Source organism: Strix aluco, chromosome 26 (genome assembly GCF_031877795.1).
Source record: "Strix aluco isolate bStrAlu1 chromosome 26, bStrAlu1.hap1, whole genome shotgun sequence".
NCBI lineage: Eukaryota > Metazoa > Chordata > Aves > Strigiformes > Strigidae > Strix > Strix aluco.
In genome coordinates this window covers 1657299-1682720 of record NC_133956.1, presented here as the reverse complement: position 1 = coordinate 1682720, position 25422 = coordinate 1657299, and the positions used below count along the sequence as shown (strand labels likewise).

Genomic DNA, 25422 nt, shown 5'->3' with positions numbered 1-25422 from the left:
GGCCGGCTCCGCCGGGGGGGGTGTCACTTCCACCCCGTTTCCTCTGGACAGGGACGCGCCAGCGCTGAGCTTCCCCCCGAGAGCTGCCATCCACAGTCCGCGAAGGGTAACGGCTCCCTCCGCCTCCTCGCCTGACAAGAAAGTGGATGTCAGTCCCCCAAAATGTAAAACAGTGAACTCTCAGCAGAAAAATAAAGCAGCTGTAAAAATTCATAGCACTTATGGTCACTGTATGCCACATTCTAATACAGAAAACAGGCCGAAAGTCCTTTTCCATCTATTTAATGTCACTGGTTTCAGTGGTGTTGCTCTGGAGACATGCTACCATCAGAACAACCTGACACGTTTGTGCTTTCCTTCGTGAGGGTTTCAACCCACCATGCTCCCAAGCTCCTGCTGATGTTTCACATTCAGTTCCGGGTCTGAAGATCCAAACCCCATGTGAAACCCAAGCGAAAGCCACGTTTGTTTTATTTGCACAGACACTGTAACTGTTGCATTGGTATGATAAAATATTATCAGTCAATCTCATAAATATTTGTGAAGCCCTGGGCAGTCAAAGGCTGACTTCATTCTTAACAAATTTAATTTCCCTGTGGCTTTACATTTTTAAAATAAAAATCTGCTATAGATGGATCTTTTCCCCAAATCAGTATTGTACTGGCCGTAAGACTTCAACCACTTCTAAGTGCAGGAGAATGGAAGCCCCAAGATGTTTTGAAATGGATGTCAGCCCCTCTCTGCGAGCAGTAAATGTTTCCACCACGAGGTGTCTCAGAGGTTAAAGCGCTGGAAGAGGAAATTTGGGACGGAGTCCTACTGCACACAAACAACTGGCATCGCCTCCCTGTCACACCTGGTTATGTCTGTTCAGGAAGCAACAAAAAATATTGAGTGTAAAAGGGTTGTTTTCGCCTTTGTTGTGTCCTAAGTATAAGTGAACTGTACTTTAGGGAGCTATTAATTTTTAGCCTCCTTCGAAAGAAATAAAGAATGTAATTCTCCCAGTCCTGCAAAAATCTGTACAATTTAACCAAAGTATACAAAGTAGCTTTGAATTTCGATGTTATCTAGTAGAAGCCAGGACATGATTCCATGTTTTGTAACTGCAATATGAGTATTTATCCTGGGCTTGAAATCAAAGAAACATCAATGTTGCTATGAGGACTTGAAATAAAAATGACCTCTGGTAACAATCACCTATTCTGTAAATATTCACACTAGGCAGCTGCTGTTCTCATACAAAAACAAACACTGAGGAAGAAAGCTTGAGATGTTCTCCCCAGTATGTTCCACTGTAAATAAACGTTGTGCCTGAGACAGGAAACTCTGTGACAACTGCAATAACATCGGAAGCAGCTCTGTAGTATTTCTCCGTACTTCATACTGATCTGGTTATCGGGATGGTTAGTGCATAGAGACATTAGTTGAGTTTAATAGGGGCTGCTGGGAGAAGCAAAAAAGGAGGAAGAACTCAAGACCCTTCCCTCTCCCCAAAAATTAGTATCTACTTAAAAGATAACACTGGTGTTACTACTTCTGAAGATTTTTCATACTCTATACAACTGATCTACAAAAGTGAATTAAGCCATGGTAAAATGCGGTCCATGACTGAAGAGAGAAAAAGACCTGTAGAAGGCCTTAGAGGAATATTTGAAAGAAGGAATCCGGCTGATGCTGAGTGTCTGAAGTTACGAATGTCTCAGCTGCCATGGAGCGCAGGGTAATCTTCAGGTAAGAAAGGCATGGATCTCAGCAGGTGGCTGATTTAGATAATTTTTCCCTAAACCATTTCCTCCTCCTATAAACATAAACAAAAGACTGACAAGAAGAAATCTGCATTATCTCTATATTATTAATTGCAGATTGCAGGAGGAAAGAGCGGCATGTGTCCAACCTGCTAATTAAGAATAATTACCCCATGAGGTTCTGTAAGTGTCCCATGTACAAACAGTAAAATTGCATGAATCACAGCAACGTGTACCACTGCTAAAGAAGCAATTAAACGCTGTAAGGAGATGCAGTGTCTGCATTCCCTGGGCATTTTTGACCTAGAGGGAAACAGTTTAATGGCTGTTTGCACAAATTCAAGTATGTCACAGAACTAGAGATGCTCAGGAATTTTAAAAATCAGGAAGCAAAAGGAGGAGCGGACAGGGAGATCAGAGCAGTGAGGCACCCCGAAGGTGCAGCCTAGCGTCCTTACCCTGCTGCAGGCTCTTCTAGTCCAGTCTGTGGTGCGCTGGGATAAACCTCTCTGCAAGAGGAGGTTTCATTATTCTAGGGCTCAGCACGGTTTCAAGAATAACAGAGTCACCTTTTATAGAATAAAGAAGGAAGTAAAATGCCTACAGCAATATGTGGTACATAAAGCCGAGAGGCAGGGTGAAAGGAGTGGCTAATAGCTGCTCCCTCAGCAACTTTCCTGTGGCACTTGGTGAGGAGAGTTCTCTCCCTTCTGCACTGTTTTCACTCCCTTCTTGAACACAGATTAAATCTGCTCTCCAAGAGGTTTTTCCTGTATACCATGACAAATATGCCTGTAGGCCATTTTTTAAGCCAGATGAGTGAAAGCAATGCAGGGCCAGATACGAGATTACACTGATAGTCAAGCAAATGCAGAGATTGAAAGAAGGGAAGGAGGGGTTGATTGTTGCAGAGGACACCCAGTTGGGTGGGAGTGTTGATCGGCTCGAGGGTAGGGAGGCTCTGCAGAGAGACCTGGCCAGACTGGAGCGATGGGCTAAGGCCAACTGGAGGAGTTTCAATAAGGCCAAATGCCAGGTGCTGCACTTGGGCCACGACAACCCCCAGCAGCGCTACAGGCTTGGGGAGGAGTAGCTGGAGAGCTGCCAGTCAGAGAGGGACCTGGGGGGGATTGATAATGAGCCAGCAGTGTGCCCAGGTGGCCAAAAAGACCAATGGCATCCTGACACCAGTTCACAGTTCTGATGGAGACTGTTCTCTCAACCTGAGAGGGTTAAAGTTCAGGATTTTCCATTTCTAATTTCTCTGAACTAAATTAAGTTACTGAAATGTCTTAAGTAGGAGTAGTTTTGAGTCCTCTGTCAAAATCCAATCTAGCATCAAAGTCACGTAAAGAGAGAAACAAGGTCTTCTGTGAAAGAAACATTCAGCAGACCAGTAAGGAAGAGCAACAGGAAACTTCCCTGGTCTATCCCCTCTTTTCCCTCTCCCTCTTCTCCCTCCCCTTTCCATGATGGGCAAGGAAAGTCACAGGGGGCATCTCGAGCCTTACTTTGCACTGCTTAGCAGATCCAAGAACACTGCTTTAGTCCTCAGTGTTTTTTCTGACAGTGCTTTGTGTTCTAGTGTTTATAAAGGAGGGCTTGGTTGGTGAGACAGGATGGCTAAGACAAGCACTGGGCCTGAAAAAGGAACTGGTGGAATCATTGAAACCAAGAAGGAAACGTTACACACTGCTATTATAACCTGAAAAGTGCAATCATTCATACTCATGTAGTTCCCGCTGCTGCTGTATCTGACCATCTCATTAACATGTTCAACTTCATACCCCAGTTTAAAAACAGAACTCTGAGGTCGGGAAGTCCCGTAACTTGTCCAAAATCACACAATCCACAGAAAGGCAAGAAGAGGAATCTGGTGCCTTGAGCAGTGGAACAACTGGCCTTTCCCTCCCCTGGCTGCCTGTTTTCTCCTCTCCCAGCAGTAGCTGTGTTCTGCCAGTGGGCAGAGCGATGCACACACTGTGCATGTCTGCTGAAGACACACTCGAGCGTGCTGCGTCTGTCTTCCAAGAGGCTCTGAGAGCCCTCTGCTTCCAATGAAGTCAACTGGAGTTAAGGACGCTTACTGGCTTGCAGAAGCACTCAACAGTTGTACCACAAAGCCATCAATCTATACATTTCCTTGAGCTGTGGAGAGAAACAAGATATGCATAACTGAACTTTACCTGCTTCCATTTCTTCTATTAAGATAATTTAAAATTTCGTCACTGACAATAAATGTGACAAGAATGGGAGGTAGCTGTTAGAGAGAATCCTGTTCTTCAGTCTTACAGATGAGACAAGTGCTCAATAGAAAATGGATACATCAGCTCTGAAAAAATACCAGCAGTTCTGAACTGCAGTTCTGGTTAATGTTTGGCTATGCAAGGAATGTAAGTGGGGCAGAAGAAGTGAGCACACTCACAATGCTGTATTTCATCAGACTGCCATGAATTTCTTAAAAATTTAAAGACTGGCAATGTCTTCTCTGTGTATTTTTTTTAATCCACTGTTGTTTCCAAAACATAAACTCACACAAAAGGGGAAACATTGGGAACATACAGGAGATAACCATAAGAAAATTAGAAAATAACTTTTCATAACATGAAAATGATAGAAGTATTCAAATAAACAGTTTTATTCTGCATTTGGAAAAAGTGATGTAGTCACAGCATGAAATTCAGGATGATGTTAAAAAGCTGCAACCAGAGTCTGTAAGTGGGCACTCCTGTGTAACTTACTATAAAAAAATCAGGAGGAGGTCTCCAAACAGAAATGGCCAAACAACTCCACAGATTATTCATGTCACTCTTCAGTAACTTTCAGAAGTCAGAGATAAAACTAATACCGCTGTAGCATCAGGCAGTCAAACGACTTCCCAGAGGATTATAAATCTGACAATGATGCCTATCCCAGGCAAAATTTGTGACCTTGAGCACACTCAGATTTTGCAAAAGTCTAACAGTTCACTTTTTTTTAAAAAAAAAAATTGGCTTTGGCATCTTATTATGGCAAATACCACTCTCTAAACATCATGGTATCACAATGCCTAGCAGAGCTTGCAAGCAGTCTGAAACAATTTGAGCTCTTACTAATCTCACCCTATTTTACTCTGGGTGCTCAGAAATGACAGCTTGTTGCCAACACTAACTCTTCCACTACTGATCAAAGAAGCACAGAGCTGTGTCACAGGAAGGAAGTTTACCTGTGGTGGGAGTTTAGATTTTCAGCAAGGAGAAGAGCAGGTGAAAAAACAAAAGCAAAGACACAAAAGCAAAGAGAAAATTCATATTTCCATGTCTTGTGCCTTGACACAAGAATCTGCTATGAGCCAGGTACAAAACTGCTGTTACTATAAACTGGATCTCCATCAGAAAAACTTGCCAATAAATCTATACTGGTAGCACAAGCAAGGTGTGAATACAGTTCACTACATTATATACGTTAACCAGAAAACAGTTAATGACCATGTAAGAATACCTACTGCAACAAAGATGAGTTTTCTGCTTGCTCTCTACGCTAACCTCCGCCCGCAACCTGCTGTGGACTGGGCACATCAATGTCTTCACGACGTATCTAGCTGATGGTCTATAGTGAGCTAAGAAACCTAGTTCTCTTCTCCCTCTGAGTTTTGTGCTCCTGCCATAGACTTTTTCACAATACAGAAAATAAGCTTCAAAAGTACTGCAAGAAATGGTGACTTTGTGGATGGCATACTGACAATTTTTAAGGCTACAGCTAAAAAAGATTGAGAGTCACTGATGCAGAGTAGCATCAGCTGTTTATAACACAGAATTGGGTGTAAGTCTAGATACCACATTTGCACATGTTGGTCACTATCTGTTTAAATATTTCATGATCTATGCAATTAACTTCCATCATCACTGTTGACTCTGTGATTTTAGAAATCCAGTGTACTTATTATTATCTGTGTTCCGGGCTTATTTTTGCATTTCCACAGGGTTGCACAGTGACAATGAATGAAAACAATTTCTTTTGTATTTATAACCAGATCCACTTTGGGGATCTGAGAACTGCCATATTTGGTGTGCAAAAACTGATGTCTGGCGTGTTTGGAAACAAAAGCCTGTGTTATTTAGACTTAAAAAGAAGATGCAGAATAGATTTATAATTATTGTAATTAGAATAAAAGCATGATTGCACTGAACTTAAATCCTGGTCCAAATTTCATACACACCCACAAATCCATCCAAATAGAAATTAACTTCATAATTAATACTGGATCATTCCCATTACAAAAAGACACTATTAATTATTGATGATGCTTGTATTTCTTTCTAGCTGTTTACATCTTTTCACCCTCCAGTTCATGGAGCGCTGTGGATAATGCAGCGTGTATAAATCAAATCCCCCAGAAGATGTGTGACTATTCCACTCGCGTCCTGCCTGAACGCAGGAAGACCTGCTCCTGGATGTTCTTATCAAGCAAAATACAGAGGGACATTTGTTTGCAGGAGCAGAGCTAGAATATTCTCTTTAGAGTTCAGCTTCCTCCTTTCATCCCACCCACCACCAGACACTTCCTGACATTTCTCCTGCAGGCAGAGCAAGGCAACTGCCTTTTTTTTTTTTTTTTTTTCCTCTCTCTCCTTTTGCAATGGCTGCTCCTTCAGTATTCTGTGGGTGGTGGGGGATGGGGATGTTATCTCAACAGCAAACACAGCCCAGCAAGTCTGGGACGTGAGGGGGAGTTTCAGAATGAAAATAGGCCCTGCCAGCCCTTCAGCGTTTGTGTATCTATGACTAAGCACGCTGAATGCGTCGCTTTTTAAAACTTGGCTTTTCAATTTCCTTATCTTTGTTGTTTCCAAGCCTCCTGTTCCCCTTTGTCCTCCCAGCCCCGGGGACCTCGCAGAGGCAGGGCCCTGACATCACCAGGGCCACGGAAATGCAAATCCCGCCCAGCGAGCCAGCCCCACATGCTGGGGGACAAAGCCGGAGCAGCTCCAGAGCTGGGAGACAAACTCACCTCACTGCCTGTCCCCCCAGTCTGCTCAGGCGCCAAGAGGAGACTTCACTAGCAATTGTTTCTCCATGGAAATATTCACTGGTTTTGCTTATGTCATTATAGCCCTGTCTTGGAAGTGTCTGCGGTTTGGGGTCACCTAAAATGAAGAGGTTTCAGCAATTCTGTCCATCTCCAGGACAGAAAAGGCTGCCGGCTGCTCATCTCCTCGAGCTGTCACTACTGCTCCACTGGGGAGGTGCCTCTAGGTTCAACGGACCAGTAAGAAGAGTAGGAGATAAAGCTGCCAGTTTGTCTCGCCTAGACCAGACTCAACCTCAGTCCCCAACAGAGCCTCCTCTGGGCTTTAAACAGTCTTTGTGCACCCAGGCCAGATGTGTTGAGGACTGGGATTCAGGGGGGCTGTACCTCCTGCTCCCATCAGCACTGCCTAGCGCACCTCTCCATACTGACGCAGGACTGGCCTCTCGTCACATCCAGTCTCAGTTTGCCACAATGATGGGGACAAAAAAAGCACCCCAAGCACCACATTTCAACTCCAAGCCTTCTTTTTCTTCCTCTCTCGCGTTCCCTCAGTTCTCCAAGTTCTGTTTCCTCAGTTCTCTCATCACTGTCCCTGTTCTCAGGCCACATGGTGCTGTGCTGGTTCCATCCTTGGTGTCACACCCCAAGTGAACCAGCACGCTGCTCTTAACAAGTCTCTTGCCTGTTGTCTGGACTAGATGCTTGTCCTTGTGTCATGGTGTCCACTGGAGGCCAAATGCCATCCTGGCAAAAGGTGTGATTTGCAGAGGGATTGAGGACAACCTGAAAGAATCTCTGGATTTTGCTCAGGAAACTCCACTGGCAATAGCACAATGTTACTGGCACAAAGTACAGCTACGCTGGCCTAAGCTAGGCTGGGTCAACCTTTCCCAATGCAGTATCTTGGAAGTCAGAAGAAATAATGCTTTGCTAACTCCCAAGTCCCATATTTTTATACAGTACATCCTACACGGTTCTTCTGAGCCTCCCCTTGGGCCCCGGCTGTGGGTACAACATACGCAACAGCCATGTTTCTCAGCCCGCTTTACACAGCCTGTCCTATTCGGATGCTCACTGGAAAGGAAACAAGATTATTCATCGTTATTAATCTGTGTTTGGCCTGAAACGCACAGCAGTACTGTAAGCACCTGCAACTGCAATTCTCTGAAGAGAGCCTGAGCTGGAACAGAGGCAGGAGTGGCTAGATCTCAGTATGCACGGTTGGCAGGTTTTCTGGGTGATCTATATTCAGCTGTGCATGCCCATGGGTATGTGGAAAGATCATTCATCCAGTTCATTGAACTGCAGCCTGCATGTGAAAGGAATTCCATGGTTTCTTTTTTAAATGTCACTGTTTTAAAGACGAATAGTCTCACGCAGAATTGTGCAGCAGATTATAATATAGGCACTCCAGGGGTAAATTAAAAAGCAATTCAAAAACAATACTGTGGAACAATCTTATCTTTTCCCTGCCTTATCCAGACATTTATCTAGGTCTGTTCTGCAAGAGTCATAACCACATTATCTACATGTTATACAGTGTCTTTTTTAGCCACATTAGTACATATACAGTTCATTTAGAGTCAAAAGTAAGTCAGGTCTGAACAAGATGGAAAACATTCTGCTCTAGTTCAAATGCCCTATTCAGAAAACAGGCTGAGAGATGTCTACAGAACACATCAGGGTTGATCTAGTTTTAAATGGTCCACGCTTACTGTCACCCTCTCATCTGTCCATAGTATCAGTTTAAGCAAACCTTCCACCAGGCACAGATTTCAACAGCATATGGCTGTATTATGATCTATTTTAATGACAGGATCTATTTCTACCAAAATATTTTGCTTAGTGGTCTGAAAGCATTTTCAGATGCATGTTGAAAGTTCAAGTATTTCCATCAACTCCCTAATTTACTTATTAGAACCATGCAATGAAACAAAGATGTTCGTTCCCATTAGCATGCTTGAACAAGTCATATAAAATTTTCATTTTACAAAATATTATGGAAATTTACAATGTAGCCCCAAGAAGTTATAACAGTTTTGTCAAGTCTTGTGACATTACTGGAAGTCTCATGGTATTTGAGGTTATTCTGAATGCCAGAGCATTTGGAGCTGTGATTACATGAAAATATAGGTTTAATTAAACCAAACAAACAACTCCCCCCCCCCCCCCCCCCTTTCTAAACTTAAGCCTGAAAATGTGAAAGCAGTGCACTATAATGCCCCAGACACCAGAGGTCAAAAAGAAAAAGCAAGTTTGTTATCCTTAAGATCTTAATTCATAAACCAACCTCATCTTTTAAGGTCTTCCTCCTGACTTCTGAATACTTGGATTTCTCAACATTGTAACTAATTGTTTAGGTAATTTATAAATATTTATATTCTAAGAGGGCTATTGCCTCTTTTTTCTCTCTCTCTGTATTTTCTGCCTTCCTAGAAAATCCCGTCCAGAAATACGTGCATTTTCAGTGTTCAGATGATCTGTACATGTACAGCACATCTGTGCTGGTACAGACACTCTTTTGGGAAATCTGCGTGTGCACAGCGGCCTTTTATGCCCAACATCCACATGTGCTGCCATCTCCTCAGGGCACTAGTGGATGTGTCTGAGGGAACCTGGACATGTGGCAGCCCTATATTTGGAATATATTCGAATTTCTAGCTATTCAGAAAACAGCACCAATATAAATATTAAGTCAGATTAACATCTTTTATTGTTACTATATTTTGTGCCCGTTAAAAATATTAAAATATTCATTCTTTTCATCTGTAGCTAAGGATAAAAGTACTTTTTGAATAATTATTAAATTTCACATCCAGCTCACAGTTTACATATAACATATTTTGTCATAAAAAAACCTCAATTCTCTAAGAAATTTCAAAAAATAATTCATCAGCTTGAATTATTTTATACTTGAGGATGAGGATTAATGTATAAGTAAAAAGCATTATTCATAATTTATTAAATTACTACATTAATTATTTCACTGTCCTTGGAATGCAGTCATTTCTAAAGAGAGACCTGACAGGATTTCCTAAATTAATCCCAGTATTATTTATCTAGCATTTTAGGCCAGATGAAGGACAGTGTTTATATAATGATCCCTTCATTCACCATTGAAATGCAGCTGCTGCTTAATACCACCCTTTAATTGTGCAAATCAGATAAAGCTAGGAAGTGGAGATTTCTCTTTAAGACAAAGTTTTAATTAGCAGTTAGATTATTTAAGTAGTAAGGAGAAGGAGACACATTGTTCTTATCAACTGCTTGTGGGTGCTGGTAATGTTTGACATTGTTCACAATAAAAAAGGCAACGATCTGTATCTTACACATAGTTTCAAATTTGTTCTTAATAAGCCTATGTCTGGCTAACATTTTGAGTGTCTTAATTATTGGAAAGCATGAAAATGACGGGCAATATTACAAAGATTTAAATATTTAGGTTTTAACCTTGAAAGGTTACACTGATTTCTGCAACCCTATTTCAGGAATTTCAGGTTAAACAGATATGCAAATCTTCATGGGATTAAGTCCTCAGAGACTGTAGAAACAGCCCTTATATGAACTTTTGATCAACACCATATGAGGAAAAATGTGGTCAAATATAAACCACCCATTCCAACATTAAAAAACATGGCTGTTTTACAGTTCTACCAACAAATGTTAAATTAACTAAAAAATTACATAATGGTTCATTCATGAGTGATACAGCAGTGGCACAACAAACAAAAACCAGATCGGTTTATATTCTCAGGCTGATTCCAACAAGGGGAACAAACAGAATGTCCTGCAAATACTCCACACTGTCTTCAAAGCCACTCTGCAGTAGATTCAGCACAGGGAGGAAGTGCTTCTAGACTCCATGGCAGTCCAAAATTGAAAGTGAACAGACTTGGGCAGAAAACCTTTCATTGCTTTGGGTTTGGAACACAATGACTTTGTTAAATTATGGTTCGTACTGTGCTGAACACCCTGTTGAATAAACAAATACATACCCTCTCCAATAGGACGGCCACCAGTCCAACGTGTCAACTTCTGGAGCGGTCCTGAAGGGAAATCACCACAGTCCTGGTCTACCCCGCACCCCTGGATCCGTCCTCCAGGGCAGCCTCACCACTGGTGCTGGGTACGAGGCGGGTGTCCTGGGGATGAGCGGGGTGCTGGGGAGCACAGTGGGAGCACACAAGGTGGGTGCCGCGGCCTGGCAGCACTGAGGTGGGAGCACCATGTCATGGCCAGACACGCCAGAGAGCCCCAGCCTGGCGGAGCGTGAGGTGAGACGAGGTGCGGCCAGCCCAGGGTGCCACAGCGGGTCACCGCCGCCAGCCACCACCACAGACCAGGCCTGGCGGCCATGACACGAGGTCACAGGCCCTGCAGCCACCATGGGGCCACTCGAGGCCCACCAGGGCCTGACACGTCCCAGGACGAGCTTCGCACCTCCTGCCCTGAGCCCGCCTGGGGGTGCCTGAGCTAGGCCGCCCCCGGCCCCAGCCCCCCCCCCCCGGCCTCTGCCGCTCTGGGGGAGCCACCCAGGCTGGCCCTGAGGTGGCCGCACCGCGCCTGCGCGGGGGGGCCCGGGAGGCGGGGACGCGCGGCCGTGCGCAGGCGCGCGGCGCATGCGCGCTGGGGCCCCGCGCTGGGCTTGTCGTTGCAGCTTTAAGAGGGCTCGCGGCCTGGCGGGTCCGACCCCCCCCCGCCGCCCTGAGGGAGCCGCCGGGCCCCCGCGCCAGCCCCCTCCTGCCGCAGCACGGCGCGGGGCCGGCCCCGGCACCCCGCGGACCCTCCCCCCGGCGCCCCCCGAAGGGGGGGGAAGGCTGAGAGGGAGTGACCCCCGGCCCCTCGCCCCGGGCTGGGGCAGCTGAGGGGGGGGCGCAACATGGCGGAGGCCAAGGAGGAGGGGCCCGGCCCCCGCGCCAGGGTGAGTGGGGGGCGCGAGGGGAGGTCAAAGGGGAGGGGTCAGGGGGCGGGGTCAGGGCGGGAGGGGGCCGGGGGCCGGGGCGGCCGCGGCCGGGGCGACCGGACATCGCCGAGCGCCGCCGGGATGCAGCGTGCGAGGCGCGGCGGGTCCCGCCGCTGTCCAGGGCCCTGACAGGCGGTCCCGCCGGGCCGGGGGGCCAGCAGCCTCCCCAGGCGGCGAGCGGCCGGGCCCAGGCGGTCCCCGGGCCGGGCGTCGCGGCAGCCCGCTCGCTCCAGGCCGGCGAGCAGTGCTGTCCCCTCTGGCCTTCGAGCCACGCTGCCTCTCAAGGTTTCTTTAGTTCTTGCTTAGTTCTCCTTAAGGAGAGTGTCCAGGCATCGTTTTCGTAAGCATCTTAGCATCACTTAAATAATAAACTTACAGCTCCCTAGGATCCATCATCACCGCCAGTCTCCTTGTTTAAAACACAATGTTCTTGCTGCTCTTTTAAAACTGATTTCAATTGTCCATGTCAAACCACGGAGAGTCAAGATGGCAGTTTCATCCAGTTCTCAGGTACTCAGGCTGTACCCATTGTGTGAGTGCCATTAGCCATGCTGATCCTGAGACTTGGTCCTTCATTGTCACAGCTCGGTCAGTAAGTACCCTGGGCATACTCATCCACTTGAAGAAATACTTTGGCTTTTACACACATGGAGGGTTCTTTGTGGCTCACACCTTGCAGCCTGTGAAGTAACTGAGGGAGAATAACTTTTTAAGCGGTCCTCAAAATAATCTTGCAACAAGACAAGTCCTCTTTCCTGCATGCATGTAACTTTTGATGGAAAGCTTTCTAATAGAGATGAGGTTAAGTCACATTTGTAGTTGTGTGGAAGAGCCCATAGTCTATTGCAAGACTGAGCTGTCTAGTTCCCTTTTCCCAAAGATGAAGAAGTTTTCCCATTCTCCAGCCTTGAGAAAGACAAGAACACTAGCTCAAGTTTTCCATTCCTACATGTGAGAGAAGTTTAATTTGCTGAATTTATTCCAGGGAACATGAAACGTGTGATTGTGGTGAAACTAACCGTTGCTAAGCAGAACAGTTGACCTTCCAGGGTCTAATGGGAGGAGTTGCCCAGACATTGTTTGTCTACTCTGCAGTTATGGAAATGAACATCACTGAATTGTCTCAGACCCATGTCTTTCAGAGACTTCCACTTATTTATGAGCAAACAACTTAGGAAGTTGTTATGAGACTTCCATCTATTTATGAAACAACGACTTAAGAAATCTTAAATTAAACTTCATTCCCAGTAACGGAAATGTTTGCGGACATAAGAAGATACTTCTACAGCATGAGGGCAGTCAAGCATTGGAACAGGTTGCTCAGAGAGCAACCTCTATCCTGGTGTCTAGTGGTTTCTTCTCTTCATGCTCATTGCCTTGATATGCTCAGTTTATCTGTTGAGTTACCTGGTATTACCAGCAGAAAAAAGAAGATTGCCTTTTTTCTTCTCAAGCCTGCCAATTATCTGCTAAAGAATAATGAAAAAGTATCATCGAGTTAATATCATCTTCATTGGTCTCAGGAAAAATAATTTCTCTATCAGTTGGTTAATTATCCACTAGGTGGTAAGTCCAGAAGTCTCCATCAATTATTGTTCCACATGTCCCTGTGCATTATGGAAAGCCTCCCCTGCTATTGGTGTTGACAACATTCTCTGCTCCTTCAGAAGCAGAGAACTTGTTTGGCAAAATTTGAGGATGATCCAGGAAAGTGGAATTGCCCCCAGGCAAGTGAGTAAGGAAAGAGGAAACACAATTTGCCAATCTAGCTTGAAGGAAAATAGCTTCCTGGTCCCAAGTCTGACAGTGAGGTGAATCTTAATTGTGCCAGAAAGGCTCCTGTGAGATTTTAAAAATAAATAGTAGCTCCAGTGTGCTGCATTCTATCAGTTTGCAGTCTTCAGAGTCTGAGGGGTGAATTTCCTCAGGTCCCCTCCCCATCCCAAAATCAGTTTATGCACCAAGATGTTCTTGAGGAACATGGGGAGAAGTGAATGTCTCCTGGCTGCTCAAATGACTGATGGAACCTGGGAAGAATGAGCTTAGCATACTGTAAATACAGCACACTTCTATATCTTCCATTAAAGCCATAATTAATGAGGTCTTGGAAGACCCATGTATCCCATTTCTCTTCCCCATAGTGGTCCAGTTCCTGTTCTACAAGAGGTCCTGATGAGGGGCTCCTCCAAATCCTGTGCCTAAGGAATAATGAGCATTCCTTATAAAAAAAATTATTTTCTTTCATATGGAAAAAATCAAGACTAATTTAATAATTTCTTCAGAGAGGAACTTAGCAAGTGCTGGTGTATTCAGAATGGTTATTTTCAATATTAAAATCTTTTGCAAATATTATTATTCCAGAAACATATATACTGAAACTGGCATTTTGCAAAACCCATTGATAAGCAGGTGCCATCTTTTAGCTGAATCCACAATAATGAGCAACAAACTAAAAAAGATAGTTTTTGCCAGTGTAGGACTGACATAGAAGTTAGTCTAATTTTGATTTTTAATAGTATCTGGAAAGTCTTTATGGCTAAATTGTTATTTTACAGAAGGTTAATTTCTGCCCAAAGGCAAAACTTGTATTTTCTAAGGAAAATATATCAACATATTTAACTTTTCCTACTTATTAAATAACATCAAGATTAACCTAAAAAGTGTCTGCTTGTATGTTTTTTTTATTTAGTTTATACAAATATTTGAGGCAACTCAACTTTAACTTGTATATATAATATTGTCTTGAACAGTTTATATTTTGAATAGAATGATCATTTATTTATGACAATACTCTGTCGACCCATTGAACTAGACAGGACAGTTTGGTCTGTACAGTGCTAACTACTGAAATTTGACACTTGGTCTCTTGGAAATTAATTTGGTGTGAATAGGTGAACACCTGGGTGTCTACATCAATACAACAGCTGTTTGCAAAAGATTTTTAATTTTGCATGGCTTTAATTAAAATTTGAAGGCGATCATCTCATTTAGAAAGTTTTGTTACTGAACTACTCTTGAGTGGTACAAAGACGATGAAAACGTTTCTCTGCAAAGGCTTGTGCACCTCACAAAGGATGCTTTGATGTCATAATCTTTGAATTCACCTTCTAAAAATAAGCATAATGGATCTCAGTCTTTTTACATTAGGACTTTTCACATTGTATAAAATACAGAAAAGTTAAGTAAGCTCTTTTTGCACACCTCAAGGTCCCTTGCATGATTAGGACAGTGGGAATTAATTCTGAAATCATTCCCAATGTTCTTGAAGAGGTTATCTCAACTTTTCTCTCACTTAATGACTGCCGTATCCCATCATTCCTTCCAGACATTTCAATTCACGTTGGCCTTGCCCTAAACAAGTCCTGTAGCAAGTTTTATGTAGTGAATTTTCTTCAGGGTTTTCTGTCAGTGACTGACTGTTCGGATGATTTCCATCATCCATTTTATAAGTGTCATAACAGCATAAAAGCGGTGCTCTTGTACCTCACTCCTGCTTTTGCTCATAACACTTATTCTCTGTGATCATCTAAACTCTTCAAAATAAGGCTTCTCCAGCAAAGAATATTTCATCAAGAGCATGTTAGCAGAATGGTGCGTGCTCTCAGTGTCTTATCATCTTAGCTTGTGTTCTGCCTTATGTTCTTTAATAGAAAAGAATTGTGTTTCCGCTGGGGCAAAAGAGGGAGGTGGGTAGAGTACACCCGCAAGGTTGAGGTTTTTAATTAGTTGCCCAGTGGAAACATGAAAAAGAGCGTGAGCAAGAGTCAATCTGGGAAAATAACTTGAGGATAAAATGAACTCTGTTATTGGAAAGGTCCAGCAGAGTGTTCCGTGAATGCTGTAGGTGTGAGGCCGTGATAAACTAATCCTTGCACGTTGCTGATCCCAGGAGCGGTTACTTTATTTCTAGAAGCTCATACCAGTCTGAAGTAAAAGCCCTATGACAGCTGAGTTTGAAAGAGATTGAAATCTGCCATCACGAGCTGCTCTTGAACCTTATCAGGGAAAGGGAGACGGATTTAAATGTTGAGCAGGCTGCAGATTGGTGCTGCCCTCATGACCTAGAGTAGATGACCCGTATTGCCCAACTCTTTGACTCTCTGGAAGTCCTACTCAGAAATTTCAAGGGAAATAAAAAGTTTAAGAGACTGTAACTTTGCTTTACCAATCTGGTACTGATCCAAAATTTACATGATATATTCTGTCCTTTCTGTAAATACTGATTGAAAAATAATGGTGATGTATATAGTATTGGTTACCATATTTGCTATATGCTTTAGATATATCTGTTTGATTTTAAAAGTAGCTTGAAGTATTATAGGACTTACATATACATTAAGTAGTTTTAAAGGGTGTTGTGTCTAACACCTTTGAAGTTTTTAGTAAAAAATGTACAATAATCAATTATAACCAAAGTTTATTACATCAGATTTTTGGTAACAAAACCAAAACTTAAAATTTTACATTTGGTCCTTCTCCCTTCTGATAGCTGGTCCAGATTTAGAAAAGTATTTGAAGTCTTCTAAGAGCTTGGAGAAGTTTAGTATCAAAAATCTGAGTCTTGGTCCTGAGTTAACTAAGTACTTGGATCTGAGAGGCATCAGGATTAGAAGTTACTTAAGACCCACTCTTTATGTCTTAGACTTCTGCTGTCCACAGTGGTGGTCAGAAAGCACAAACTGCCCCGGCGGGTGGCACAGGAGAGCACAAAGTGCAAGAGTCCTGGGCTCTTCTGAACCAACAAACCCTGCAAAGTCACCTTTGTGTGTCAGGCTGCTGTGCCTGTGCTGAAACAGTCTTTGCAGACTGTCGTATTGTAGGTGAGAAATACAGGACAAGTAGTTGTGAGAGGAGGTTCTTGGTTTTACTTTCTTAGCAGTGTAAAGGAGAGCGTAGAAATAAATTTTTCCATTTGCTATCTTTATGCTATAAGCTGTACCCACAAAATAGTTATCTGTCTGGTCTCGCCCAGGTTCTCTGGACTGAGTGTAAGAGATGGGAATCTCTGAAAGGTCATCTGCCCAGTCCCAGGGCAGGATGAATTGCTGCTGCAGGAGCCTCTTCATTTCCATTGGAAAGAGAGGAAACCTGAATCACTCGCCTAATAAACTAATGCTTAGTTGTCTAAATTTGGGTGAGAAGAACCTGAGACAGAATTAGCACGACTGTATAGAGTTATTCTTACAGGAGATATTTTGGAGTACTTGCTTTCTTTTATTTTTTGAATAACTTATTTGTGTAGGTTTTTGAATCTTGATATTTGTTAAAACAGTCTAAGAAGTGGAAAGATTTCATCTTTATTGAATGGTGTTATTTGGTCAAGAAAGCTTTTATGAAATAGAGTTCAGTTAATGCAGACTATGACAGGTCCTTATTATGTTTTTTGCCTGGTATAATGCTCTGTGAAAAAATTACACTTTTTTGTGTCTTTTGGCAAAATTTCTGTTATCTCGAAACTTACTAAATTGATTGGTTAAATATGTTTTAAGAAAGTTTAACTGGGGGGAGGATGCCTGTGTAAGGGAAGCTTCACCTCTGTCACTTCTTTGCAGGCAGAAGAATCAAGCAGACATGGGTCAGTATTTTCTACTGTCTCGCTGTGGTAGTTGTTCAAGTCCTTGCAGGCGTTTTGTGCAGAGTCGTGTTTGTTCATGTAACAGGGCAGTTCTCGAGCGCTCCATGAAGCAATCACAGGAGCTTTGCTGAGAGCTCTGATCACATAGTACTAGTGTTTTTTCTGCCTGTTTTTACAGGTGTTCAGGCATTTCATTCTGAAGAGCCTTGGATACTTGTAATAATATCCGCAAAAAAGGTGGAACATACAACTAAGCTGCCTATTCTAAGAACCACTTCATAGCAAAAGAAAAAGTAGAAGCTAACCAGGGCAACAGTTACAAATGGGACTGGAATTGTAGCTGCCTGGTAGAGAGAAATACCAGTTTTTATAGGAACAGGGGAGGGGAAAATCATAGAACTGTACAGGAATGTGCAAGAGAAGTGGAACAGGCAAAAAGGAAGCCTGAGTTAGGAAGGTACTTTGAAAAATAAAGTAGATCACATGGTTGCTTTTTTCTCTTTAAGGACAGAAATACTGAAATAGAGAGAACTGAATATACATACAGGCTCTCCAGTTTTCACCACCAATTGTTGTTGTTGGCACCGAACTCTTACGAGAAGGGAAAAGACTTGCAGTACCTAATGGTAGATGAGATGATTCACCAGTGTGGGCCTATTAACATATAAACCATTCTGTGAAGGAGGGCTGATAATCCCTGCTGTGTTTATCAACAAGCAGAAGGTGCTACATTTGTAAATTTTCCTCATTTGCATGCAAAGCCATCTTGCAGGCTTCTTATTTGAGGACAAATTATAATGAAAAGCAGACGACTTATGTTTTATACATGTTTCACTTTCTTGAAATTTACAGAAGGTTGTTTTTTTTTTTCCCGCTATTAGTAACATAACTAGTAGCAAGCAATTACTAACATGGTTAATTATCCTCTTGGGGGAGACATTGAGTAGAGACATCCTTCCAAGGTTACAGTACCGGTCCTCCACCCCAGACTGTTATCCCTCATTGCTTCTTAGTTGCATGATGTGCACAGGCTTTCCCTTAAAAGACACGGTGATGGCTTTCTCTTAATGAGCTACTCAGCTTCTGAGTTAAGTGGAATTAAGGTGATCGCGAGATTTGCAGAACATAATCTCTTAATAGCTATACTTTTGAAAGCTTTGGCCAAAAGTATACATTTGTAATCTGGAAAGTGCTGTCTTTCTTGTGGGATGCTAAAATATGTAACTGAACTGAAATATTTGGTTTGGAATAATTGCTTGCTGAGTATCACAGCAGAAACATATGTTGTTATGACATGGACCCTGATTTCGGTGATTTTTACATCCATGTAACTTCGGTTTAGTTTTTCTGATTTATGCTGTGAGAAATCAGAATTTCCCTAATTTCAGTTCACAGATTTAATGTAACCAAAATCCCAGTGTCAACGGTTGTTTGTGGTGTCTTAACCAACAATAGGAAGGTTCAGCGCATAGCCAGGGGTGAGGCTTTGAGGGGAGAAGTTCTTTGTTTTTAAAAGAAAGCCTTTATTGTGGATGTCTTGGTTTGTTTGCTTGATGTGTGTTTTGTGTCTGTGCGTTTCTTAATTTGCAAAGCCCACACGTCTAGCAGGCTTCAGATCAGCACATCAAACTAGTGTCTGCAAAAACTGTTGCAAGGTGAAGTCTTCCCATGTGGAGCTGCTTCCTTCTCAAATCCGTGTTTTTGTGGGCGGATGGGAGAAGGACTCGGATCACCTCTGGTTTTTGTAGGTATAGATTAAAACCAGCAATCATTCAGAAAAATTAAGGCATGTTGAAACTTTCTGTGTGCGTGACAGACTCATTTACTTGGCCCCATATAGGTTGGTAACAGCATGCAGCTTGCGTGTGCATGTTTGGTGGATACGGAAACCGTAGGTCGGCAGAGGCTTTGTTTGGAATTGGCCTGTGAATATTCAGAAAACTCAGAAATGTCAGAAAAAGCTGGGGACAGAAAAGGGCAATACCGCTCCCCATGATTTCTGGTGAATCATTCAGAATTTGGAAAACGCACGAATGAAACGGTAGCTACACATGCCTGAGTCTTTCCTGAAACTTAAAAATGGGAGATGCATAAGTGAGATGCCAGGTAAAACCCTGTTTCTTGAACAGAAAGGTAGGGAGCCACCAGAAACTGAAAAATGCCTGCCTTTGTCTTTTTACGTGTATAGGCGATTGTTTGGGATTTGCCTTTAAAATTCCCATCATAGTATCCATTTAATTACCCTCAGACTGCATTAAAATTACTCATTTGACGTCTCGGGCATGGCGCAGATGCCCAGGGAAGCCTCAAGGACACACCTCGCAAAATCAGCTTTCCCTCTCCCCACCGCGGCTCCGAGCCCCTTCTCCCTGCGAATGGCCCCGCGCGGCCCCCAGCCGCCAGCGGCGGGGTCCGGGGTGCCAGGGCGGGCGCTGGCCGGGGAGCCAGCCCGGGTGGCCGGTGGCCGGTGGCCGTGGCGGGCGGCTGTCCGGCCCGGGGCGGCTAGGGGGCTCTGCAGGCCCGGCACCACGCGCCGAGCTCTATGGCTCGCCTGACCCCGCCGGGTTCTCTTCCTGCCGCAGCCGTTCTTTTCCTGTAGCAGGTATCTGCAGCAGGCTGGCTCTTTGTTACCCTCTGCTCTTCCCTCCCCAGGTGCTCCGCAGGTAGGAATCCGCAGCTCTGGCTGCGTTTCGGGGGGAAGCAGCTCCGCGAGAGCCGCGCTGGTTAATCCTGCCCGTGCTGCGGAGTTTTCCCGTGGCAGAGCAGCAGCGCGGCTGGCTGCCTGCCTGGCATCCCTTCCAGGGATGTCATGTGTAAAAGGTCAGGGGATGCTTCCTGAGCTCGCCGCACCTGGTTCCAGAAGAGCAATTACAATTCAGTTCATTTCTTTTTTTACAATGGGGTCTTCCTTATCGGTTTAATGAATTCGGAAGTGGGGGGTTATGCTGTGTGTATAGGGACAGGGAAACTGTACAGACAAGAAAGTGAGAATGCTCTCTGACTATCTTTAATTGCAGTTTTCTTAACATCTGCTTCCTTTCCACAGTTTGCTTATAGGTGCAGTAAAACCTAGGCTCAAACTTCAAGAGGCTTGTTAGAAAGTGCCTGTGTATGTAAAGTTGTACGTTGTTTTATTTTTTTAAAGAAATTCCCTATTTTGCATACAAAGCAAGGCTGTAGCCATAGGCAGCTTCTCTCTTTATCCTGCACAAAAATAACCTATTAATTGTTTGATTTACAGATGCTATGGCAACTTTGAACGCTGTTAAAAGTATTGAACAGGCTTTTAGTTATTTCAGATGAGCACATTGTATAAAGTGTAAACAGTGCCCTTCTGTCACCCGCTCCAAGCAAAGATGGGCTAGTGCTGAGGATGGAACACTGTTCCCCTAGAGTCTGATATAGGATTATAAAAAAATAGTGACATACCTAGTGGAATTATTTTTTTTTTTAATAAAAGCAATACTGTCTTTATGTATAGAGTAGTTAATTTAAAGCAAAACACATCACTTCTGGGAATACCTAATTGTTTTGTTGCCATTTCTGTATTCTTGTTTTATTTATTTATTTATTACAACCTGAGTAGGCAGAGCATTGCTTTGTGTACAATGCTAGCTAATGAGACAGTCACTAAGAAAGATATATCCTAAAACATTTAATTTTGCTAATATCAAACTGTTCTGTCTTAAACTCTTAGGGAATGTTCACTACTTAAAAGTATCATTATGTTGTTCTCTGGCAAAATATTAGCCAAAGTGATTGAATGAAGGTGCTTTAAAATATGATATTCTTGAGTTTTGTTTTACAACTGCAAGTGTGTTTTGAGGACTGCGTTGAGGCGTTGAAGCCGAGGCTATTCCAACAGAAAACTTTCTGTTCCTCATACTTTCCATTCTGTAGTTATCTAGGACTTAATCTGGGATATTCAGGTGCCTCTTCTTAGATCTGTCAAAAAATGACCCATAGGAAATGCTCAGTCTGTTTCATGTTTGCCTCTAGAGTACTTTTGTTCCGCTAATCACCAAATCTTTAAAAATGTGAGCAGAAGAAATAAAGGGAATTAAGAGTGATGACAGCTAATCAAAGGAGGAAGTATAAGGACTGGCGAGAGAGGGAATTGCCTTGCAGAAATGGAATGGAATAATACAGAAATAGTAAGTTGGGCATTATTACTTTCCTGTATAATACAAGAGCATGATCCAGTGAAAGTCAACTGACACGACTGATTAAGGTGATGTATTTTTATGTAACTATTGATGTACAAAATTTCCTCCTGAAACAGCATTAAACAAGGTTGTAATAGGATTCAGGAAGGGAGTAGACGTGGATATACTTGCGAGAATACCCCCGCTAATTCAGAAGAAAGTTATGCGAGCCCTCATTTCAGTACATAGTCCAGTTATAGACTGTTATGGAATGAGTAATTTATTGGGGATATATATATATCTTTATGTGTATGTTGGTACATATGTATCCACACACACAAGCATGCAAACACTTCTCCTGGTTTCCTCTCTTTGGATTTACACCATGTGGGAGTTCTGATGCTGTTCACCATCAGAAACTAGATGGTGGCTTAGGTAAAACTGCTTGTATTATCAGGTGCTGAAGTTCCTGTTTTATTATAAATAGTTCCAATGGAAGCTTTTGACCACAGACACAGATCTTCCTCTGTACCCTAAAACCTTTTAAAGGAAGAAAATATTCAAGATGATCTCTTATCTTGATAGCATCTCACAAAAGAAAGAGAAAAGAAGATTTTTTTTCTAGGATGACCTTGTGATTGGGAACTATCTTGGATCACATCCAGGTAGATTGTAAATGTTTTCCAACTTGTCCAAAATATTTATGGTAGTCCCTAATGTGCTGTTGCAGGTGGCCCCTTGTGCTGACTTGCATGTTGTCATTTCTTTGAATGAAACAGTTAGAGAGGTCCAGACTGCAGAATGTATTCTTTTCCTAATAACAGCATTTCTGTCACCTATTATTAAAAGATTTGTTATCTCCAGAGGAGGAGGAACACCTAGGGTTTGGATGTGTAAGGTAGTAAGGATTGTGATAGAACTTAGAATACTTTCCCATAGGTACTCTGGATCTCAAAAGAGTTGAAGAACTACTTTGATATAAACCTACTCTGAGAAAAAGATGATTTAATGCTTCATCTCAGCTGAAAACTTCTCTCACCCTACATTTTTGAGAAGAAGGAACATTACTGACAGGAAGCAAGAAAAGGATCAGGGAAGGTCAGCATAGAGAAAAAGACCTAGGCTATCATTTTTGCCTCCCAAGCCTTCATATTCTGATGTTATCAAATGGCAACAAGTTCCTTTTTCTGTTCTTCTATAAAAACAGTACACCACCGCTATCCGTGTCCTCAGCATCTGGTATTAGCACTAAGTATAGCCAATATTTTTGGGGATTAATTTTACACTAGTGTAAACTTAGTTGACTATGAGTGGGCTTCTAGATCAGCATTAAACTTGCATCTCTGGAGACACTCCTTGGATATCATTATAGCAGTAACAACTCAGGTCTTGCAAACCTTCCTGGAAGGTCTTTCCTTGCTCTTTTTTCGTCTAGACAATTACAACGAAGAGACTTGCATCAGCCTTGTGAAACAGTGTAACTTTAAAAAAAAATTTTGGTTCTGTATTTCACTTTTCCAGCCTCAACTATCTGCTCAGAGAAGCTGGAAAGTTTTGGTGCAGTATCAAATTGTCTTGATATTCACAAGGCTGGACAGGTCCTCACTATTCCGTGTGTTGTCAGATTAAGCTGAAGGCGCTAACTTGCCTCTGTAGACCTGCAAGTGATATTGCAAAGAGACTGACGGACTTTTTACCGTCGAGGAACCCCGGGACAGTATGTTGTCATCCTTTCCCAGAGCTCGTTGCTACTAAATTGATAGTTCCCATCACAGTCCTGTGGACTATCGGATTTATTAACTAAATGACTTGAGTTAAATGAAATTAGAGATCATCCCTTTGCTATCAAATCCCATTACTTTCCTTAAGATGGCTTAAGAATTGAAGTGTGAGCAGGATCTACCAGAAAAGAAAGCGTAGAGCTGGAGAGGTAGAGAAGGGGGAGATAACTTAAGTGAATTGCTGTTACCTTTTAGGCAGAAAGGAAGGATGCTAGTTAAGTTGGGTGTTCAAAAGGAAACTTCAGTTACGCTGAGTGCGTGTACTTCTTCAGACAGCAGTGAAACATGCCTTCAGCTTTAACATCTGTCAGCAAATGTTTCATGTGAACAGATGTTTTGTGCAGCACTCAGAGTCGTCATCTGGTTCTTTGGTTATGCTCGTACTGACACGCATTGTCTCGTTACTCTTAGGAAGTTAAGCATTACATGTCACTGTTCCTGGAAAGGGGACATTCCCTGTTAGAGAGATGAAACCTTTGGATCTCTGCAGCCCATGTCAGTGGCAGCTGTGTATGCTGCTGGTTTTCTGTCTATAACATTCAGAGGCAATTAAGGCTCGTAGAGCATCAAAGGGGGCAGAGTCTATGATCTTGACCTGGTACAAGTATCTCATGTAGAAGCGAAAATTTTGACCTTCCCTTCCCTCTCTCCTCCACCTTCTCTGGGAAGCAACGCTAATTCTAAATTTTCATTGTGTGCTTTTTCTGTGTAGCTCTGAACTTGTTAGGGTAAATGCAACTTCTCAGTAATGCAACGGTCTAAATTCTTAGAACTTTGCTTGGGGCAGGAAAGGAAGGAGGAGGAATTGTGATCCTTCTTGTTGGTTTTGGTTTTGATCAGATACTTTTTAGCAAAGTACATGGCAGCTGACCGAGATAATGATATAGTGCTTTCCTTTTTACAGTTTGAAGATAAATCTGATGCGGTATTTGATATTACAGAAAAATGTAAGTATTTTTATTTATTTATATAAGGCCATAGTTTCACAAAACATTTCTTAAAAGTAACATTGTTGCTGAAAAAGACTATCTTGCCCTTCTCCTAGCCCTTGCTACTCATTCCCTCCCTGCATTGCCTTCTCCAAAGTGTTACAAATTAGATGAACTGGAGTTAATGTTGTTTGTTTCTTTGGTTAGTTTTAATCAGTTTAGTTTCTGCTTCATTGTGTGGTGAGTGCAACAGAACTGTTTCTTATGTCAGCAATGTTTTACTGCTAATGTTGGCCCAAGAAGTCTTAAAGTATTCAAGGAATTGCAGCATCAGACAGATTAGCAAAGGACACATGCTTGTCCTTTGTTACACGCAAAGTTGGTGAATTTTCTGACTTTTTTTTTTTTTTTTTTTCTCCCTAGGTGGTGAAATTCTGGATGCAGAAATGTCTGAGGACACTGACCACAACTTAGCACCTGCCCTCGACAGCATATCTTACGGAATACAGAATCGAACAGGATCTGAAAACTCACTGCTGGATGATGATGATGATGATTATTTTCTGAACTCTGGGGATCTTGCAGGCATACCCGTTGTTGGAAGTGACAACGAAGATGATCAAAATTTCACTCCAAAAGACACTCTTTCTTCAGTGATTCATGATGAAGACCATCTGGAAGAGGACAAGAGAGTTACAGAACATGAATTGGACAGTGAAAAAGAAGTTCAGATTCAGAATGCAATCCAAAAGGATCTCACTTCACCATTTGAGCAGGGCCCTGTATTTAAATCAATTCGAAAAGATTTTAGCATAACAAGAGATAATGGCAAAGAGACTTTTTCAGCAAAGGACAAGAATAGAGAAGGACATTTTCAAGAACGTGAAAAACGGTTGGAAAAAATCCCTAAAGATATGGATTCTAGATTGAAAAGCAGTTTTCTTGACAAAGCAGGTAACTGTTGACATCGTAGACCTGGCTACCCAGCAAAGAGGAAGAAAGAACTAGACAGAAATTAGCAATAGGGCTAGTTAGTAAAAGCATCATCTTGTTGAAGAGAACATGCAGAGCTGTATGTAGGGAAGCATTTTATAAAGAACCCTGAAATACAATGAACTCTGTATTAGGACTAGGATTTGCAGGGCCTGGCAGCATTGGGGCGTCTCATCCTCCACAGCTTGTTTCAAAGCCTCGCCATAGCCCCTGTTGTTGTGGTTTACTAAACCAAGCTGGGTGACAATTCCAGCTTCCTTTTGGTTTTTCTCACTGT

General features: G+C 42.7%; 1 protein-coding gene and 1 long non-coding RNA gene across 4 annotated transcripts in view; one reads left to right on the top strand and one right to left on the bottom strand.

The window, feature by feature from the left end:
- Positions 1 to 1835: 1835 nt before the first annotated feature.
- LOC141935030 (uncharacterized) lies at positions 1836 to 8836 on the bottom strand. Its single transcript, XR_012626458.1, has 2 exons — positions 6739 to 8836; positions 1836 to 3896 (listed from the first exon to the last, which is right to left on the bottom strand). It is a non-coding gene; the product is annotated as an uncharacterized LOC141935030 (long non-coding RNA).
- A 2574-nt stretch (positions 8837 to 11410) lies between these two features.
- The window catches only part of LOC141935006 (zinc finger MYM-type protein 4), a 44612-nt gene continuing 30600 nt past the window's right edge, over positions 11411 to 25422 (top strand). For all 3 annotated transcript variants that reach the window (XR_012626449.1, XM_074850887.1, XM_074850886.1), the window contains exons 1-3: positions 11411 to 11680; positions 24128 to 24170; positions 24576 to 25106. Coding sequence is in view for 2 of the 3 variants with exons in the window: in XM_074850887.1 (XP_074706988.1) it covers positions 11639 to 11680; positions 24128 to 24170; positions 24576 to 25106 (616 nt within the window). In the remaining variant the exon portion in view is untranslated. The remainder of the gene's footprint in view (positions 11681 to 24127; positions 24171 to 24575; positions 25107 to 25422) is intronic.